Source organism: Phodopus roborovskii, unplaced genomic scaffold (assembly GCF_943737965.1).
Source record: "Phodopus roborovskii unplaced genomic scaffold, PHOROB, whole genome shotgun sequence".
Lineage (NCBI taxonomy): Eukaryota > Metazoa > Chordata > Mammalia > Rodentia > Cricetidae > Phodopus > Phodopus roborovskii.
Genome location: NW_026126563.1, coordinates 6,816,103 through 6,838,615, shown reverse-complemented (window position 1 = coordinate 6,838,615; position 22,513 = coordinate 6,816,103). Strand labels below are relative to the sequence as shown.

The following is a 22,513-nucleotide window of genomic DNA, read 5'->3' as shown; positions in this document are numbered from 1 at the left end:
GCTATGCAGAATTCAGGGCAGAATTGATAGGCTTTAACACTCTGGATTTCACAGCAGGAGAGGTCCCAGAATGATAATCTACCATTATAAGGAAGAAATCCTATTAAAGATCTGAAACCCCTGTCCATGGCATGTGAGTGCTGTGTGTGTGTGTGTGTGTGCGATAATATTAGTAGGTTTTTTTTTTTTCTGTTTTAAGATAATTAATCATTTGGGAATACAAACTATGAAGTCTTAACCACGCCCATCAGGCCACATGAAATTTATTTGACAATTTGTATGTGTTTTAATAAATATTATTTCCCTTTGGAGTTTGTTTAAAATGCAGAACACTACTAGCCTAATCTTCACTGTGGGAATAGCGTGCTGAGCCTTGGGCAGCAATGCCCTCACTGGAATGAGAACGCACCTGGGCAAGGGCATGTCCTGGGGTCAGCTGTCAAAGCGCCACCCTTACCTCCTTTCATTTCGTTCCATTGGTGTTAAGAATTCAATGTGAAGAAAAGATACTATTTGACACACTTGTATTCTGGAAGGCACATGTGCAAGTGTGTGTCTATTTCTTTATGTAGCAAGTATCTTATTTTAAGTACCCTTGAAAGAACATTCTTCAGAGTTACTCCTGAATATTCATTTGAGGATGATGGTTATAAAATATACTACTTCATAGGAAAAAAATCTTGTTTTTTTTAAAAATAGGTTGATAACAATATTAAAATTCTGAACTCTATCAAAACTTGCTATGGAAATTACTAAACATACATAGTCAGAGCTTGCAGGGTATGCACTCTGGGTTTCCACACAATGTGTTTTCTCAGGTGGAAGCTTGCTAAGTCATCTGCCACAGCATTTGAGGGATAGCTGGAGGACGATAGAGTTTAGCTCTTCGAGCTTCACAGCTTAAGAACCTGCACTCCACTCTGCTTGAACCAGTCTGATCCCTGAAATTCAGAAGGAAGGAAAGGCTGGGATGCAGGGAAACAGCTCAAAAGGCTGTCACTGTGCCAAAGGTGGGGTATGAACCTCCCTGCTGCTTCTTGGGTGACTGAACATGTGTGATGTATGGGCCACTGAAGAAGGTCCCTTCCCTGTTCCCCAGGACATCTATCCTACAAAGAACCAACATGAGAGCTTTCAAGAGCCACTCGAGACTCAAAGGGTCTATCTATGCCTGAAAAATCACCACAAAAGAACCTAGGAGCACACTTTCAGATGAATTCATTAAGTTTACTGGGAATGAGATGCATATCACCTATTTACAATAACCCTGAAATACATGTGGAGATTTAAAATACTGGCCAGTGTCTGGAGCAGCTCAGCATTACTATCGCCTGCCATTTTCTGTCCCACCCACACATCAGCTTAAGTAGCTACTAACTACAAGTTAATAAGAGGTAAACATCTTAATTTCTAAGACAGCACAGCAGAACAGCAATCACAGAATAGGAAAGAAAAAGAATAGATGGAAGTTATCATACCTAAACAACTCTAAATCAGTTCCTTAGCTTCCAAAATCCATAGACCTCATGTTTATGGGGCGGGGGGGAACAGAATTAAGAAGATTTGCTAAAAATTTAAATGATAAGGGTAATATGGTTAAATAAACTTTTCATCTTCCTTAATCACCCCTTTATTATTAAAACTGTCTAAAGCTTTATTGCTGGTATCTTGGCAAATGTAACATTATTTTAAACCATCTGAAATTTTTGTGTTGCTTTATGTCTCTACAGACATTTTATGAACCATCTCATACTTAATGGCTTGTAAGCAATCTCAAGAGTTGGGAATTGTGTGAAAAGTTGTTCAGATTGACAGATAAAGTGAAAAGGTCTGTATTAATTTCCAAATAAAGAAATGCATGGCGTGGTATCTCACGATGATTATACTCTAAAGTACCAATTAGAACGCATCAGAAACTAGAGCGAGTTGACACTCTACAATAAAGCAAATAATTTCCAGTTGGAGGGGCAGAAAATGTTAATATGCAATGTTCAAGACTACAAGAATCTTTGTAAAAGGAAGTAGCTAATAAGGTTTAATGATGCATGTCAGGAAGCCACAGTATGTAGGGAAACACAGCTGCCTTCATTTTGTAAACTATTTGATATACACATCTTTCTCGTTCGCGATTATCAGCTGTGCCAGTGCCACAGGGGACAGTTTAGACTTCAAATCAGGACATTCTTCTTGTTCCCTAAATTACACGTAAAATACATTAATATAATATGGCGCTATAGGCTAGTGCCCTGCCGAAAGCTTATCAGCTTAGGGAGAGGATTACAGAAGCCTTCTGGAAAATGCGCAGCAACGGCCCTGCCAGCCTAAAGAGGCTACTTACTAAGCACCAGCGCCATTTAAAACAAGTCATAAAACAGACAAAACCCCTGCAATGCAGTGAATTAATCACTTTCATAAAACGGTCACCATTTCTCACACCTTAGGTATTAAAATATAAATTGACCTAAAATGCTTCTGCTGGTTTAAATCCCATCTTCCATTTTAGGGGTGCATCTGAAAGTGCACAAGGAACCTCCCTCCAAAATGCAAGTGTCTCGTTCCCAGAGTCTCAGTTATGAGGGGCTGAAATGTGCAGGTGACAGCAATTAGCAGCAGATGACAGAACCACTTTGAATTTGTACCAGATGGCAGCAAAGGGTCACTGGGAGCCAGCAACCCTTCCACAAGGAAACCCTTGTGTTAGACAACCATCAAACTCAAAAGCTCTTAGGAACAAATTAATTATTCAACCACCAAGAAGACAACTGCTAGGTCACAGCACCAATATCAAAATGCTGTGAAAGTACTTGGAGCGTACTTATTTTAAATGTAATTACACGTATTAGCTGTTAAAAACAAGCATGCCACACAATGACGAAAAGGTTGCCCTAAACTAAAAGAGCTAAAATTCTAGTAATTAGTGAATTGTCTTACGGCAAAATAGAGTCAACAGGTTCTAATTCTGGATGAATGGTGCTTACGGCTGAAGCCCAGGACAGCACACATCTAAGGAAAATCTCCTGAGACCCTCAGCACCTTGGATGAGAGCAAAGGTCAGCAAACTCCAGCGCTTGGGTAAAGGACGGAACAGAGCAGATATAACTCTTCAAGGTTTGGAAGATCTAGGAAAGATCCTCAAAGCTTAGGGGCCCTTGGCAAGGACTTGCTACCCAGGAGGAAAATGTGGTACTACTTTAAGTAGTTGGTAACACAAGAGAGGAGAGAACAAGTAGGAAGGCCAAGGCTCTCCCACAGGGAGCACTGCAGGCTAGGCAGCTAGGCCACTCCTGCTGTCCATCTGTTTATGGTCCTGGAGAAAAACGAAGGCAAGATCGCTTAAGCTGAGTAAAAAGTCAAATGGATAACCAAATTCCTCTGACAAAATTAACTCCACATAGATAAATAATAACTAATCTATAAGCTTAAATTTTGGTTTATATTACTTAACAAACAATAAAATCACTAATTTCTTCATACTCCATGATCTCCGGAAACTTAGAGCCTAGTAGTCCTTTCCAGTTCAGAGCGCTCCTTTAAAAAGTCTGTTCTTCAGCCTTCCTGATTTAGCCATGTTATCATTCCTCTTTGACTCCTGAGTGGGGCAGAGTGTTTGACCCAAGAGCACACTGCCTGGCAATCTCCTCCTCCTCAAATTTCTTCTCCTCTGGGTGGTACCTACCTGCTGAAGCTGACCAGTTAGGCCCCAATGTCCCAGATGTTTACAGCATCCCCAACAGTGCCACTAACTGGGTACCAAATGTTTGAACACATTCTCCTTACAGAAGCTGGGAAACTGACCTCTCTACACAGGAGATAACAGGGGCATTTGAAGAACAGGCATGAGATCACTGTGGACTCAGCTACCTGGAAGGTGAGAGTGGTCATTGGCTGAATACTTCCAGGTCTGTAACTGTAAATGTGCTATCAAAGAGAAATTAGAATATATATATATATATATGTATACATATATATATATACACGTAGCCATATATACACATATGTACATATGCACATATGCGCATACACACATACACACATGCACATGTAGCTGAGAAAGATCCTCCACCTCCTGAGGGCAAAGACGACAGGAGCCAGCAGCACAGCACTGTGGATGGAGATCAAACCCTGGCTTTATGAAAGCTTTGTGAAAGCGGGGCACCCTACCAACTCAGGCCAGAACTTTACTTTTATACAAACATAAGTAAAAGATTTAAAGATAATGACTAAAACAGCATAAACAATTTCAAGTAAAAAAGAAATCAAATTTGTATGAAACTTCTAGAAAAATATAAAGAACAGTGAAAGGGTTTTATAATACTAATTGATTAAAGACTAAATCATAAGATAAGTCCTTTTCAATGCTCTATGGTGATAAAATGCAAATAACTGACATGCTTACAATCCTAAAATGTTTTAGCACAGAATACATTAACAGCCTAATATATGAGGAGGTCCTGAGCAACACACAGGGTCATTTTATGGAGATGACTCACGATGGAGCTGTACTGAGCAGGGATATGCTCAGTGATATGGGTCTCTAAGAAGCCTGTTCCTATTCACATTACACACAAAACAATGCCAGGTGGGCAGAGAGCTCACTGAGCAGGTCATTTAAGGAACGGAGTGCCTTCAGGACCTGGGACCTGCAGGAAGACTCCTGCAGTCATAGAAGAAAAGACCAATCCATGTTGACCATATCAGAACTAAAGCTGTGGCCCATCCCAGTGAAAGGAGGTTATAAGCAACAGTAGAGAGAATGGTGGCCTAAAAGGCCACACGGTGCTTGCGTTCAGATGAACAGAGAGATCCTATACAACTACAGAAGATGACAAGACTCACAGGGAAATGGGCAAAAGGTGGCCCAGATAACCCTTAAGCCAAGACGCTCACACATTAGGTGTATTCATGTCACAGACTTGAAATAATATAAACACAACACACACATCACTGTACAAAAGAAGTAAAAAACTGAAGAATGCATGTTTAATTCCATCTTTAAAACCATAAAAATTAAGCTAAAATAACTTTAGACAGAGGATGGTAGTCACCTTGGGAAAGATAACAGAATGGTTCTCTACAGCCTTACATCTGATGGCTATTTTAAATGTATTCAAAGTAATTTTGCATATCTGTGTTAAATCAGTGAAAAATTAAAAACTAAACCAAAGATATAATGCTCCTTCTTGCTAGCAAAATTCAAGGGTCAAGCGGAAGTTTCCTAGCATAGCTTGAATGCACCATAGCAGCGTAAGCGGAAGTTTCCTAGCATAGCTTATATGCACCATAGCAGCGTAAGGAAGTTTCCTAGCATAGTTTGAATGCACCATAGCAGCGTAAGAGGAAGTTTCCTAGCATAGCTTGAACGCTGGCCACACGATGTGGTGGGGGCATAGAGGGCACTAAGGACAGGTCTATAGTTAATGTCCTAACAGCTGTGAGTAAAGGGTAGTTAAAAGCAGAGAGTATAAAAGTGACAAAGTAATTTATGAAATATAAGGTTAAAATATCAGATAGCTTCACAGAATCCGAATGCTTTATAGCTATGTTCTACACTGTCATCTACAACAACAAAGGGTACAGTGTCAGCTTATCACACTGCCTGTGCTGCAGACTGTGTAATGGTAGAGATGACTAAAGGTGTTTGTCAACCTGCATGTGACCTACTAAGACGCCCATCAAGACACTCTGGTCCTGACAGTTGTTCTAGCTCCAGCATCTGTTTGGCTCTTTCAAGCTGCCACATCCTGGACAGACTACTCATCTGTCTCGGCATGTCGCTGAGTTTTCTATTAGAACCCTTTACTTGCTCGTCAAAGGGATTTTCAACCCTTCCTCTGCTCACAACACAAACTCTACTATATCTCACAGGACTCTGATGATTGTCTTCGTTTTAAGCCTATGCTCTCCTACCTTTTACAAAACACTGTGACCTCGGTACAAAGCAGTCCCAGGCTCTAGAGGAAGCCATGCCATAGAGCAGTGCCTCTTGTCCCAGGACCACTGAAGGGCCACTTCCCCAGAAGATTTGCTGGTGCTGTGCCTGACCCCAAGCTGCTGAACATGCCAGGATCTGTTCCTGGACCTCTGTTCTAACTGGCTTCCCATACACCCTACAGCAAGGTCTCAACTTTGTGAGCACTCAGAGCCATGGCCAGTCTTCTTAGAGGTCTGCTACCAGCTTACCATCCCAGTCCTCCCCAAATCCTGACGTTTCTCTAAAGCCCAGGCGGTTTCTGCCTGTCACTAGGTCCAGCATGCTTCCCACTTCAGGACCATGTACACGTGTGTACTCCCGGCACCTTCCCTGGAGGGAGGCATCTCTCATGTGCTCTGAGGATTATGACCATGCCTGCTTTGGGTCTAGCCTACCAGCCATCTTCTTTGTCCTGGTAATTTCACGCCCTCTGTGCTACTGTTATCCCCTATCAATATGGCCACTTTTACCGTTTGGGTAGTGCTCTCTTGGCCCTGAGTCTCAGAACATATCACTTCGTGCCCTCTCTTCATCTCCCATGAAAGTCAGGTTCCAATCAGACTGCAGGGTATGATGCTTGGGAATTTACACTCCTGAAACAGATCTGTGTTCAACCCACTAGTTTGCCTTCTGTTGCTCCTGAGGGCTCTCTGACATGACTGTCCTTCTTTGTCCAGCACGATCTCCACAGAAAGCACCTATCCCAATATTTCACCATCCCAGCCCTCACCCTCAGTGAGGAGATTCAGTATCATCTCTAATAGCTCTGCAATTCTCTATCTCAAGTCAAAGCTTCAGAGTTTTAGTCAGTAGACACTGTTTTATATAACATTCTTAGATGTTTGGTATTTCCCTAAGTTTTAAGCAAACTCATTAAAATGAACAATTTATATTAGCTCAAATCCAGGCCTTTGTGACTGCTTCTTTATCCTACATCTAAGGCCCAGGAGGAGGCGAGGAAAACCCTTTGGCATCTAATAAGGCAAAGGGTACCTATGATGCCCTACATGTCACTACACGTGACACCACTCTTGGCGCTACAACCCCGACACAGGCATGTGGCACAGCATTATCGTTTCCTCGGCTTCTAGACTGCTGGCATTAAAGGTGTGCACCACCAAGCCTGGCTCATGGGGTTCTGTCTGTCTGTCTGTCTGTCTGTCTGTCTGTCTGTCTGTCTGTAAATAAGGTAATTGATCTGGGGTTGTTATGATTTGTTACCCAGGAATGTTTCTCAGAAGAGCTCTGGCTACTGATAGAGTGTAAGGAGACAAGTCTAGCCGTCTTTCAGCATCATTCCCTGCTGGCAATGTCCTTGCCCGGGCTGTGTACCCAGCCTGCTGGGGAGAGGTGGAGCACCCCACCCCGTGATCTGCCTTCACTCAAACCAGAGGAAAATGCATCATCGGAGTCTGAGGTTAAACTCAGAGTAGTCATTTTTCTTTATATTGTTTGGAATTAAAAACGTATTAAATCAGTCCATTATGAAGATTCCATTCCCTACATTGTGTGATTCAGACCATGTCTATATCTTAAGGCTATGAAACAATTTTTGTAATTGTAATAACAAAACAAATTATTGACTTTAAGTTAAGAAAATTGTTGCTTGAATGACTAAATATTCAACCAAAACAAAACAAATCTCTCTCTAAATTGTGTCATATACAACTTGCTCATTTCCACAGGTTAATATACTCTCTGGAGCTATGCTATATTTGTGCTCATCTTTCATTTCTCATTTTTTAAGTCTTTATTTGAGAGTTAAGAAAAAGTGCCCAAAATGCAGTTCAGCAGCTACACGACTATGCTACACAGTTAGTGTGAGCCATTACCATTACTGCATGGCAAAAAATATACTTCATGTCAGCACCAACGGCAAAGTTAACAGAAATCTGGTTATGTGGCTTAAATGCTAAGTTTGAGTTCTAGGCCTAGGCCCTTCAGTCTGTCTATTATCACTAAGGTTACTTAAGTTAGAATATTAGTCTTAGAAAACAGGTATATTTGATTGATGCCATCATAGTAAGTCACATCTCAAAGACATTAGTTTATTCTATTTATTATGTACAAAATATAGGAAAAGAGGAAGAAGACAACATCACTCTTTGGATTAGCCTTTCACTAAGGGAAATGCTGTTTCTATCAAGAAAAGTACAACAGGCTGATTAAGAGGTTAGTGACACACTAGCCCGCCATTCCTTCCTCTAGGTGACAGCTGGACAGTGGCGTGGGACTGGTGGTAGGAGATGGAAACCTACACTGCAGGCTTTGAGCACGGAAATCTACGCGTGTTTCTCTACGGGAAGATGGGCGCTACACTACAGGGTGTTCCTTCCTTCACCAAGCAACATGGCACTGCTAACACTGGAGGGGATGTATGATCACGCGACCTAAGAGCCTAACCCATCAACATGGCACTCCTAACACTGGAGGGCAATGTATGATCACGTGACCTAAGAGCCTAACCCATCACTGACAAATACTACTATATACTCAACACTAGACACCTTTAAACATACCTTTCATTCATTTATGCAATGAAGCCATTATGCAATGGTTAATAAAAGAATGAACACAGATGTAGGCTAGTTAGAATAAAGGGACTGCATATGTAAGAACATTACAGATTCGCAGACAGGGAAGAGAATTACTGCACACAGAGAGGAAACTGCAACAAATACTATAGACCTGAGCCGGAACTGGAAGTGTGTCTAAACTCACTAGGTTCAGTATATGTATGTAAAGCAATAGAACTAAAGGCAGGTATGCACACCCATCTGCCTACTTCAGCATCCACTAACTGTCTACATACCCATCTACGTACCCGACCCGTCCTGTCTGCTACAGGGCCCAACACACCAATGAGCATGCCCCACTCCCACAACCTAACTTCTAAAACCATCCTTTGATGAAAGGAGTTTAGGACGGTCACAGAGCTAGGACAAAGAAGATACGAGATGATCCAGAGACATCTTTAGTGGAAGGACAAAACATATTCAGGATGGTGCTCTCATAATAATAGGATACAGAACCTGCTTAAAAGGTTCCCACAGGCCAAAGCAAGGAGGACATGAGCAGCACACCACAATCCACACAGGACATCACAGGCAGAGCCTGGCACCCAGCGGCAAATGCTCACTGTCTTTGTTCCCCCATCCCATTCTCTCTACGACTTCCACAAGCCTGCCTGACACCGTCGAGTCACTTCCGTTTCTTAATTTTACTCTTTGTTCACCTGTCCAGCATCCAGCAGCTGTGTGCGGAGCATAGGGTCTAAGACTGTGCTCAGCGCAGCTCCTGCCTCAGTGACACGTAAAAGCTCAGAGAAGGCAGGGATGAGTAACGAAGTAATCTTTAACCAGCATTTACTGAGGAGCTAGCTTATGGAGAGTGCCAAAACACCAGGGTGAATGGATAATCCAAGCCAAGAAACTGTGTTAGAAGGGGCAGGGTTACCACACCAGCGTGTGGGAAATGGCCCTCAAGCTTAGACAAAGAGCCTCACAGAGAGGCGGTGAGGGTGAGGAGGGAGGGTCGGGGTGTGGAGGGGCGGTGAGGGTGAGGAGGGAGGGTCGGGGTGTGGAGGGGCAGTGAGGGTGAGGAGGGAGGGTCGGGGTGTGGAGGGGCAGTGAGGGTGAGGAGGGAGGGTCGGGGTGTGGAGGGGCAGTGAGGGTGAGGAGGGAGGGTCGGGGTGTGGAGGGGCGGTGAGGGTGAGGAGGGAGGGTCGGGGTGTGGAGGGGAGAAGAGATCATGTCACCTGGCGGAGGCCACTGTTTGCCATTACAGAAATTCTACACGTTTGATCAGTTTCAGGAGGGAACAAACTTCATTCCACCCGCATGTCCAGTTAAGAGAGAACAGTATTGCTACAGTGCAGTATGTCAAGGGTCCTCTGCACAGTCAGCCGCAGGCTCCTGGACTCAGTGGCTCAGCAGGGACAGGGCTGCCCAGAGCCTGGCTGTGTGCCACAGAAGGGGACTTTCCCCGCCCGCCAGAGTGAATGAAGGAGGCACCAGAAGGCAGACAGAGAGGTTCACATGCTCAGCAGAGCCCAACTCCACCCCAGAGGACTTTGGTGGGCGACCCTTTCTAATGGACTGCTGGCTCTAAATCTCCGGCGAAGTCTGCTTCTGAAACTACAGCAAGTATGTGACTTGTTGATCACAGGGGATGGCTATGGAGGGCTTCCATTTACTTACTAGTGGGCAGAAGGGGACAGGGTAGAGTGGACACAGAAATCCACCTAGGTCAGCATCAGCTGCTCACAGAAATCTTCTGTCCAGAGAAAAGTGACATCATGTAGCCCTCTGAGTGACAGAAAGGCTCACCCCAGTCTTCCTCTGTAACAACATGCCACCTCCCCCCCCGCCCCCCGCCCCGAACCACTGCACTCCACAAACAGGTCTGAGACTGTTCCTGCCTTATTCTCAGACCATGTGATCACAAATGTGTCAGAGTGATCTGGGAGAAGAAAAACTTACTTTTGTCTGAAATATGAAAAATAAGTAATATCACAAGCTCCTCACAGTTTTCAGGGCCTTGGGGTAAGGAATGAAGGAGTCCAATAAATGAATATGATACTGAAATTGCCTACCTGCTTAAAGTAAAAATTTCTGCTAACGAATTTAGACTGCAGATAATCCAGTACTTGGGCATGAGGAAACAATAGCAAGCGCATCCTTACTTAACACAGACATACATGCAGCAAGCCCTTCTTGTCCAGTGCTAAGCATTTAAGTAGCACATTCCCTACGCAGGGCACTGGGTCTATAGCCAGATCCATATTTAAAACAGTTCTTCAGATGTTTTTATCCTGCAGAGAAGGTCTCAGCTACCATCAGGGATGTTTCCTCCTCAAGTTGTAAGTGTATGCTCACAATGCACACAAAGCTGAATGTGGCTGCGATGCCACAGTGTGCCTGGCACAGTGCTGGTGACCTGAGTACCAACCAGTGCAGCCTGAGCAGGTGAGTGGTATCTTGTCTATGTGCTACCAGAGGGCCTCATGGTTGTCTTGACGATGGCTCTTGTCTTCCTGCTGAGATTCTCAAACACTGTGGTTTGTTAATTTTAATAACCATTGTGAAGGCATCCAGGTCTCTATCCATGAGACTGGCTGCAACACGGTGTCCCCCACACAGCTCTTGGTGAAGTAGATAGAGCAGCACACGCTAGATCAGTGAAAATATCACTCGAGAAAGCAGCTATTAAAAAAACAAAGGGTTCTACAATGGCTTGCAAATACAAGAAAGACAAAAGCAAGCTATTCTAATGTATTATTTTACTATAGATCAAGAGGGCTCTTAAAATATTAATATGGTCCTTTTTAAAATAAAAAAAAAGCCATTTTCCAAAACTGTCTTGATATTTCAACTGGGAATGTACACGCAGCTGACTCTATTTTGTTCTATTGTCTGAAAATGCCTTCGCAACAATTCAGATAACGAGAGGCAGCTCCAATTCCCGTAATGGCACATGTCACCTGTCTCTCTGTCAATGGGACATCTGAAAGCATCTTTTTATTAGAAACACAAATCAATATGCCCGAGGGATTACAATAACTGCTGGAAGCAATTTGTATTATCATTTCATCCTTGATGCTCTTGCACTGAGCAACTTATTATTATGAACGGCATGAAAATGGCAACCTGTCACGATTGATTTTCTTTAACCTTCTCTAAGAATTTTCCCTCTTAAATGTAATCAAGTATCATCTTATTAAATACATCTAAGGCTAGGTTTTATAAAGTAGTCCATTACTCAAGTTGGAGTCCTTATAATTTAAACTTTCTCCAAATTTCACTGTAAAGTTGCTTAGTAATAAAAACTTTTTATTTGTTCAAAGTTTTATGACTTCCAAATATGTGTAGAGTCGATTTCTGGAGTAAGCCCTATGATTAGAGAACATTTTCCTCTGTCTAGAAAAAGCAGACAACTGTATCCGCATATGAATGATAACACTGCACTCTTTGAACTCTAGTAACCCTGAAATAAGACAGAGCCTGCTGCCCAGCTACAGCATTAGAGCACAAGAAGAGATTTTCAGAACACAGATAAAGAATGCAGCAGAGTTAGAGTAGTCAGCATCTCTCTAGTTACAGATACCCTGACTGATACAGGGTCTTTTAGTGATGTGGGATGATGCTCTTGTACACTGCAAAGATGTGTCATTTCTATTGGTGTTACAAAATGCTGATTGGCTAGTAGGAAGTATAGCGGGGCTACCACACTAGGAGAACTCTGGGAAGAGTAAGGCAGAGACAGAGTCACCAGCCAGACGCCATGCAGCTACCAAGGAAGCAGGAGGTCCAGGCACCACTGGTAAGCCAAGACCATGTGGAGAAACACAGATTAGTAGAATGGGTTAATAATTAAGAGAGAGCTAGCCAATAAGAAGACTGAGCAATAGGCCAAACCGTTTCTAATTAACATAAGCTGAACGGCTGCAGGACCGGGCGGGACAGAAACTGCCATCCACAGTCCAGGGCAGAGACCAGAGCAGAAGTCACCTTAGAGTACACCCGAATCCCACAGGGGGCCAAAGCCCTTTGTTTCTGACTCAGAAGTCTGACTCAAGAGCTTGCGTTTCCAGGTCCTACATGGAGACAGGGTTGGTGCAAGCAGTCAGCCATGTCGATGGCTTTACCAACAGTGGGGGCTGCACACCCTCCAACACACGGCCATCCTAGTGGCCTCCCTTAGCGCTTCCTTGCACTGACACCTCCCGCCACCCACTCTGCAGGCACCATTCTTGGTGAGGCTATTCCAGCAGATCTCTTCCCTGCCTGGAAGGGCACCAGCTCCCACCAGCCCACTTTCTCCCTGGATTCAGGTGTACAGAGGGGCCGCCCCGAGCACTCGGTGTCCAGGAGTCAGCCTCTCTGGCACATGACCTTCTTTAGGGAACCACCGTGTGGATGTGCACACTCAGACGTGAATGTGCAGATGACCCTGAAATGTCTGAGGTGGAAGTGAGCACACAGAAGCCACAAATTTGGGGGAAATATAAAATCATTAAAATGATATTAAGATTAGATTTTATGTAATCATAAAATTTTAAAATTAAAATTAATTTAGGAGAAGATTCTAAGAACTATCCATAGTGTACTAAGTGCTCTGCAGACCTAAGCTGTCACGTCTGTGAGTGTGGCTAAAAGCAGAGGTGACTGAGCACTGAAGCAGGCCCAGGGTGGGGACAGCTAAAGAGCACTTTTCTACTGAGCTGTAACCCTGGGACACTCCAGGGACACCCTAATGGCAAGGGAACGACGATATTTCCACCCCACGAAGGAGGGCTCGCGTCACTAACTGGAAGTGCTTGATGCTCTTGCAGAGGGCTCCAGTTTGTTCCCACCATCCCGGTGGTGGCTGACAACAATCCCTAACTCCAGCTCTAGGAGACACAGGGTGGCATCAGATCCCCTTGGACTAGAGTTACATACAGATGGTTGTGAGAGCTGGGAACTGAATGGGAACCTTTAGAGGTTCAGCCCTTGAGCCTTCTCTTTAGTCACAGCTGCTCAGGATGTCTACATATGAATCAGCAACAATTTTTAAATTGGAAACAAGGATTGAGACTGAAAATATTTCATGTTTCAGAACAACATTAGGAAACAGAACACAGCTGAGTGTGGTGATGCCCACCTTTAACCCCAATACTCTGGAAGCGCAGGTGATCCCTGTGAGGTGGAGGCCAGTCTGGTCTATATATAAAGTTTCAGACCAGCCAAAAAGCTATGCAGTGAGACTCTATCAATAAACATTAGTAATAACAACAGTAGTAGTAACAACAGCAATACAGTATCTAGTGTGCACTTGTTAGTTATCAAGTTCTTTATTAAAAGAAATACTTGAATGAGCTGATTCTCAACCACATTGCAGGCATCATCTGTACTTTACAAATATGAAAACTAAGATACAGAATTAAACCATTTGCTTAAAGCCTAGAACCTGCTATGTGGCAAAACCTATATTCTTCATTAACTGACAAAGCTCAAATGCTGGAGTCCTTAATTATGACCATAAACTGAACCATAACGAGTCACTTGGAACGTGTGCGGAGAATAAGGTTGATAAACCATAGATAATAAAACACAACAGGATGTAATCTGACTGGAGAATAAGGTGGAATTTAAAAGTCTGATAAAAGGTAGCTTTTAAGATGATAAACTTACTGCTCAAAATTAAACTTATCTTCAACATCACGAGCAACAGAAAAGTGAAAACATGAAGAAAAAGCTGTTGAAGTTGTATGTGCATTAGAAAATTCTATCTGTTCTCATGAGGAAACAAGAACCACCCTTCTTTGAAAACGTGTATAAATGTGCATCATTCTATAACCACCTTACTGAATTGAAATACTGAGAAAATTTAACATAACTTTAGTTCTATTGTTTAAGTAGTGACTAAAGTATATTTGATAGCTAGAATAGAATTTTTAAATAAATCTAAAGAAAAATTTCTCATCATCACAGTTAAAATTCATAGTAATTAATTATCTGGCAAGATTCTATCACATATGCAAACTTTCATCATTCGTTTCTCTGTTGGATTACTGTCATCCTATAGCTCTGTCTGTCTGTCTATCTATCTATGTATCTATCTATGTATCTATGTATCTATCTATCTACCTATCTATCTATCTATCTATCTATGTATCTATCATGTATGTATGTATGTATGTATGTATGTATGTATGTATGTATCTATCTATCTATCTATCTATCTATCTATCTATCTATCTATCTATCTAGTAAATAGAGGCACACACAACTACTCGGAGACTTACAACTGGTCAGAGTGTTGTGGAACACCCTCTAGCAGTCCCCTCTCATATCAGAAAGCACAGGGGGATCCACTGCAGTGGAGATGGGAAGACCAGGGGGATCCACTGCAGTGGAGATGGGCCATGAACTGGGGCTGGTGATGCTTTCCTGTTGATTGTTTTGATTTGGTTCTGAGACAGGCTCTTTGTTATGAAACCCACTAGGTAGCCCAGGATGGCCTCAGCTTCCTACATGGCGGACTTAAAGGCATAAGGTACTACACTTGCCTTGCTTTTCTTTTTTATTTGGAGGGTCATTTTAAAAATAGTTCTTAGCCAAAGAAATGGATTATATCATACCAGACATGTACATATATTTTTAAGGGCATTTCATTTCTACTCCTTAGTAGAAAAATTTCCAGCAAAAACAAATCACTATTAGTAACCTACAGAGTAAGGTATCTGTGAGAACTGTTAGTTTCATTTAAATACATATGTCATACTTCAAATAAATAAGCATAAACTAAACAGTAAGAGTTTCTCATTTGACTGTACTTTTAAATATGCTGAATTCATTATGAACGATGAATCAGCTACACAACAAATATGTAGAATTCACACCGACTTTGGTCGTGATTTAACTCATACACACATGTTGATTGCATAAGGGATAATTTTAGTAGTGTTACCAGGAGTCTTTAGGCTTTCAATATGCTTTTGAAATGAAAGAAACAACCGGATATTACAACTGATAGTATCAAGGTAAGTAATATAAAGGATTAGTAGACTATTTTAAAAATAAACCATCAACATAAAGAACACAAACTATAAAATAAACTTAAGATGAGAAACCAGGAATTAACTGCCCAATATAAGGATCAGGATGGGGCAGAGGATGCTTGATGAGAATGGATAGAAATGGAAGGGCTCATCACAGTCACCAACACTTGAGTCTACTTTTCATGTTATATATGATGCTACGTAAACGAGCTATACAGCACTAATAGACTTTCTTACTGAAAGGAAAAGGCAAATTCACGGGAGCAGTCAGTCACTCCTTAAGCTAGCCTACCTTATTTTTTGGATTGGATGTGTTCATTACACTTCGAGTCTCTTTTCCAGTATAAATGACAACACCTATTACAGTACCTGCAAAAACAGGAAAGTGGTCCTTATAGCAATACTTGAAAGCAGAGATAACACTTTCTAGTTGTCTTGATGGAAAATAAATTATACTGATTGTGCTTACACACATTTATTCATCAGCCTATTTGATTTGGTTAGTTCAAGAAAACTTAACCTTAACTTTTAAAACGGACTCAGGAGTAAAATGATTTGTTAAACAATACAAATTTGTTTGTATCTAACATTGAAAAATGTATGTATGTTCTTTTTCCTGAAAATGGCAATGATATAGCTTTTCCTTACTGTCTACTGAAACAGTAACAAGGTCACACTAAAACGGCATCAAAGGCAGCGGTCCTAACCGAAAAGAACACAGTTGGACTGCAGACCAGGACAGGACCAGGAGAACCAGCTCTTGCACTTGAGGGCCCGGCTGTGTGTGTAAGACCAGGAAGTGTTCCCACTGTTGTTCCAGATGCTCATAATCAAATGACACAGGAGGACCAGGATGCTACTTAGTGGAGCCCTGGGCTATCCTGTGCTAGCCCCAGGGCCCACCCTTAGCACCACAAAAAAAAAAAAAAAAAAAAAAAAAAAAACGAACAAGGCAAACAAGCAAAAATTTTAAAACATTTGATTTCAGATTTAGAAGCTACTCATTTCTTTAATGGATGTCTATAAAAGGTTGGTTTTCTACATTTATAGGTAAAGCAGACATAGTGCTTTTTAAACTTACGAAAGTGGTAATCTGTATGTTAAAGGGATGTATGTTGATCTGTATGTGCAATCTGTATGTTAAAGGGATGTATGCTGATCTGTATGTTAAAGGGCTGAGAGCCATGAGACCCATGGAATATCTACATTACACTTGTACTCTTTATAGTCCCAATTTTGCTGTTGAAATTTAAATTTTAAAACTATTGATATTGAAATACAAAGTAGAAAAACATTAAATACATATGTAAATAAATGACTGAAATTAACAATCCTAACTAAACTAACTCTTAAAAATTATATAAAAACTGTTTTACTTCAGAGGCAGAGGAAGAAAGCTACTAACTTCAAGGCCAGCCTGGAATACACAAGAACCTCAACACCCCCAATACACATAACCCTAGATGAGGATTAGCATGTAAAACTTAGCAAACTGTAAGTTAGGAGCCACAAGGTAAATATGTACTACTGTCTGCCTCCATCGGAACTCTACTGATAACACATGGCACGCGATGGAGCTACGGCTTCTGCTTCAGCAACAGAAGGGCAGGTCCACACGGCCCTAAGTAGCCGTGTACAGCACAAAGACCACCGAGCCTGGAGTCCTGGCTAGCACCACAGCAACGCCACGTTCTGGGAAGGTGTGACTGGATAACAAGGGCACGGAGCTCACCCAGCTACACAAGAGCTGTCTCTGTATTATATATAAGTATTATATATAATCCACTTCCTACACAAGATGACCGCATTTATCAAGCAGGTTATTAATACTTGATGAGGTGATACTACCAGAAACTTTAACACATAAAAGTTTACACCACAGAATTGTTTCAATATTGAAGGAATAAGGTTACGTGTTAAATATAAACTGATCAAGATTTTCTTCCTATTCTGTTTGCCAATTTAACTTCTTCAAAATGTAAAATTGCCATTGATGGTGAGTAATCACAGTCCCACAGCAATGCAACTTAACATCAGCAGAAGAAACAAGTGTCAGAGAAGACTCTGGAATGATCCATCAAGCTTAAAACCCCTGTCCTAAAAACCAAGGCAGACTCTGAATAATGTAGATTCTAGGCTGGTGTAATTTACTGTACTCAAATTAAACAAAGAAATGCAAGACTAACAGGAAGCACAGCATACATAGCACAATTCCTGACGCTAGAGTTGTGTCATCTATTAACATTTGCTAAAGGCTCTCATTGTATTCTCTCATTTGATGGTTGCTAAAAATGACTACTCAGTGTAATTAGCTTAAGTGCATTGTTGTTCTGAGCCTCATGCTTTTTAATTACTTAGAATTGCTTGAATTAGTCCAGTGCTATATGGGACTCTCGGCTCTCTTGGACAAAGAATATGTATGCATTTAGAGAATGGTGTAGGCTAAGTGCACCCCACAGAAAGAATCATGGGGAAGATGCCACTGATCCTTGAGAGGACAAGATGACACACTCTTGTACTGCAGCAGATAAACAAAGAGAATAGGAAAGATACTGAATCTGTTCAGATTTGGGGGGTAGAGCACATAAGTGCAAGAATTTCAATATTTTCAGTGAAAACTTAAGCTATTGTTCTGGCTCCAAACTGACAAACTCCAGTTTGTTTCAAAAGTTTCAAAAGTATACTTGTGTGTTAACCCACAACCACAAAGAAATTCCTAACAGGTAGGTACCATGTAACAAAATCTGTAATGGGATACAATATCTACAAGTGAACCAAAATTTTAGTTCGGTTTACAGGGGAAAAAAAAATGTTTGTATGTATGTATGTATGTGTATGTGTATGTGTGTGTGTGTGTGTGTGTGTGTGTGTGTGTGTGTGTGTGTATATATATATATATATAGCACTGAGCGCTGAAAGTCAACAATTATACTCATCTGGTGAAAATCGACATTGTGATTTATCTAAAATCATTTAGAAAGCACTGAAAAGATTTGATGCTAACTGTCCCAAGCACGGCTAGTATAAGCATGACACACTGACCGCTGACCAGCTCTTTATATTATTACACTTAAACTAACAACCAACCTCCCACCCCCAGGCTGGACACTGGCTGGCTTCCTGGGCGAGTCTGAAGGTCACTGAAGGTCCTTCCGAGGGACTTCAGACCTCAGACCCATCGCTTTCACTTGGGGAGGCCAGTTACTAATGTTTGGCTATATTATGACCGCCCTGTTATCTACACTTCTAAATTTCATAAAATACCAATTTGAAATTAAGAGTTGAGTTGTATTTTAGAGCAAATAACTTTTTGATGAAAACCTAGAAATGCTAACAGCATCAAACATAGGGGGAAATGTATTCTTCATGTAAAGTATTTAGCACATGACCACAAAATGCAACCAAACAAATCAAGCTGACTACTCTTCTTAATTTTAAACGATCAGACTTGTAACAAAAATTTCAGCTTCTACCTTTTATTCAGAGGTGACAGCATATGGAATGTACTCATCAAACAATCTTATAAATGGATAATCACTTTAGGTGATCTGGAGAAAATTACATGTAGATGCAAAATAAGCTGAGGCCTTTTAACAAACTGATTAGTGGCTTTAAGTTAACAGTGGGATGCACACTCAAAACAAGACAGAAATCCATACAGACAATAAGAGTATGTATTCTCTGTGTGTGCAAAAGATTTGTCAGCCAAATATTGGGGACCACCTATTGGTGATGTTTCCAGAACTTGAGAAATAAGATAAGGTCAAGCCATTAGGACCATGGTCACCAGCCAGGACCTGACTAGCAGGCTTTACAGATGCTCACTGATAAGGAAGTTGATTGAAGAACCAGGCCCAAAAGGTAGGAAACCAGGTAGCACAAATGTGTTATTCAAGCACCAGGTACCTATTGCCTGGTGCAGACAACAGGCCGTGCCTTGAGAAGTCAATGCTAGATCAACATCAGGGACTCAAGAAAGGAAAACAAAGTTGTGTAAGTCAGGAAGAAGGGAAGAATCAGGAAGGATTGGGAGAGAAGGGTGAAAATGATAAAAATACATTGTATAAAAGATGCAAATAACTAATAAGAACTAATAAAAACTTAAAAACAAAAAGAAAGAAAGCTATGTGTAGACTCCCTGTGGCCAGAGACAAAGGGAGAGAGACACATGAGGTCTGCAACAAGAACAGAGTCAAACAGAGTCTACATGGCTAAGCTTACAGGGAGACACAGGAGACCTACACCTAGGTCAGAGCACACTCACAGCATGCTCTAGACAGAGTTCTTGTGTTCACCTGTTCTGCTCACACAATACATGCAGACACAGGTGTGTTTTGTGTGAAAGTCCATCCTGTTGTAGAATATTACTTTAGCTATGTAGAAATGTGTTACATTTGTTTATGTTGCAGAATATTACTTTAACTATATAAAGGTATGTTATGTTTGTTTATGCAACATTTGTTTAAAGATATGCAGCATGTTTTGCTTGCCTGCCTAAGGTACCAGTTCGGTCTAATAAAAAACTGAACAGCCAGTGGCTAAAAAGTAGAGGGACAGGTGGGGCTATCAGGCATCGGGAAGAAGGGGGGGGCAGGGGATCTAGGCTTGAGAGGAAAAATAAAGAGGACAAGAAGGAGAGGGAAGATGCCAGCCTCCAGCTAGACACACAGAAGAGCTAGAGGAACAAGGCTAAGATAAGGCTGAGCATTCGTCATTAACAGTAAGTCCCTGTGCCATGATTTGGGAATGGGATGATGGCCCCAAAGAAAGCCTATTACATTTGTCATTCCAAAATGAAGCCTGAGGAAGGTGGAAAAGAAAAAAAGAAAAAAGAAAAAGAGGAAGAAGAAGAAGAAGAAGAGAAGAAAATGGTACAGCTCCTTTAGGAAGCTCTGCAACAAAGGGAGCACTTGAGTCACCCGCACACCACAGTGAGGGCACCAGCTTCCTAGAGCTGGGGTGGTTACACTGGGCCCCACTTGAAGGCAGCTTCTGGCCAGGCTAGCAGGGGATAAGGCTCAGCTTTCGGGGACCCAACTGGGTGAAGTGACCACCAGCAAAAAGCTGCTTGGAAGTTTAAGGTTGAGTTCACAGGGTCAGAAAAGGCTAGAGACGCGCAGTAAAGACAGGTCCAGCTTGGGGGTGGGGGTGGGGGTGGGAGGGACATGGGCAATGGCACAGGACAAGGACGGGAATTAAAACAGGCTACAATGTGTTCAAAAATACACATAGGCCTAAGAAACAAAAGGAAATGGATATAGACAGTCACTGAAAGAACTAGTTTATAAAGTTTTTAAAGAAAAAGTAAAGTAATATAAAAAGAGTAAGCAATGTAAAGTCCTGTATGATGATGATCTGTTCACTGGGTTGCAAAAGGGACTGCTGAATTAAACTGGCCTAGATACATTAGGGATGTCTTAACTATAAAATGGAAGTCATAAAACGTATTGCATTGGGGGAAGAGGTTATGCTTTGTTTCCACAGGAAAGGAAAGATTGTGGGTTCCTTCAAGGTTAATACAGATCAGGTTTGATTGGGGGAGACCTCCTAAAAATCTTGCCTACAGACATAAAGAAATAAAGCAAGAAAAACTATAAGACAATGAGGCATGTCTGCTCCTTGCAGAATCAATCTACTTCATAAAAGGATTATGGGCATTGAAGAACTTCCATATGGAACTTGCTTTCAATGTGGCAAAGCTAGCCATTTGGACAAGAACCTGCTCTTGCCTCAACTGCTGACAGTATGCTGTCCAAACTAGATAAACCAAACAAAAAGGAAAAGGACTGGTAAATTTTGCCAAAACAAGACAGGACAGTTCTTCAAAGTACCTGCTCCATAAAAAAATCTGCCAAATACTCTAGGTCTGTCAGCATAAAATGGATGCCCCAACATTGCAGAGCAATCTTGGGTGACTGTCCAGGCAGCCATATGTCTCTATCATTTCTATAGTTTTGGAAGTGGCCTGCAGTGAATTTCCTGTTTACGCAGGTAATAGCACATACTTCTAGGGTCTTTGACGTTGTTGACGACTAGATAGTTATATTTACATCTTTCCTTATGGTAGAATGTAAATTAGGTACAAAACTTTGGACTCAACATGATAGGATAAATAATGAAGTTATTTTCTCTGAATTTGTCAAATAAAATGGACTGGACATTGTAAATGCAATTCTTACTTGATAACTGTTCTTATTGTATGTACTTTTACTATGTTAAAGTTAAAACCCTTTTTATTTGGACAAAAGGGAGAAATGTAGAATATTATTTTATACAAATATGTGTTTGTTATATTTGTTTATTTTGCAGAATATTACTTTAACTATATAAAGATGGGTTACACTTATGTTGCATTTGTTTAATGATGTAAAGGTTGATCTAATAACAAGCTGAATGGTCAACAGCTAGACAGTAGAAGAATAGGTAAGGCTGGCAAGCAGAGGAAGGATCTAGGGGAGAGAGAGAGAGAGAGAGAGAGCGCCCCAGGGCCAACCAGCCAGGTGGCAGACAGACAGACACAGAGTAGGACATACAGAATGAAAGGAAAATAAAAAGGCCTGAGCAAAATGTAGATGAAGGGAAACAGATTAATTCAAGTTATAAGAGCTAGTAGGTCAAGCATAACATAAGGCTGAAGAGTCATAATTAACAATAAGTCTCTGTGTCATGATTTGGGAGCTGGCTGGTGGCCCCAAGAGAAAGCCTACTACACTCAAGCATTATTGAACTGTCAACACCTTCAACCACAGTTTTTTTGTGATTGACACTGAAGTGACTTCCCAGCAGACTGTGATCTCTTTCCACTCAAACACACTAATTCCTAACTACCTATGCCTGGCTAGAATAGAAATATATCAAACCACACACAGAAAACAGCTAGACTTTATTCTGAAAATTTGCTGTGATAACTACTACTTACACAATAAAAATGGGTTACCAGGAAAATAAATTAAAAGTCAAGCAAAAGAAAATGTCATTATTTTTTCTTATTTATTTTT

The 22,513-nt window shown here is 41.4% G+C and overlaps 2 protein-coding genes across 3 annotated transcripts in view; one reads left to right on the top strand and one right to left on the bottom strand.

The window, feature by feature from the left end:
• Pard6g (par-6 family cell polarity regulator gamma) overlaps positions 1-22,513 on the top strand; it is a 1,244,350-nt gene that overhangs the window by 674,197 nt on the left and 547,640 nt on the right. The gene's annotated exons all lie outside the window — the stretch shown is intronic.
• Atp9b (ATPase phospholipid transporting 9B (putative)) overlaps positions 1-22,513 on the bottom strand; it is a 166,331-nt gene that overhangs the window by 73,925 nt on the left and 69,893 nt on the right. For both annotated transcript variants that reach the window (XM_051202233.1, XM_051202234.1), the window contains exon 11: positions 15,808-15,884. In XM_051202233.1, the coding sequence (XP_051058190.1) occupies positions 15,808-15,884 (77 nt within the window). The remainder of the gene's footprint in view (positions 1-15,807; positions 15,885-22,513) is intronic.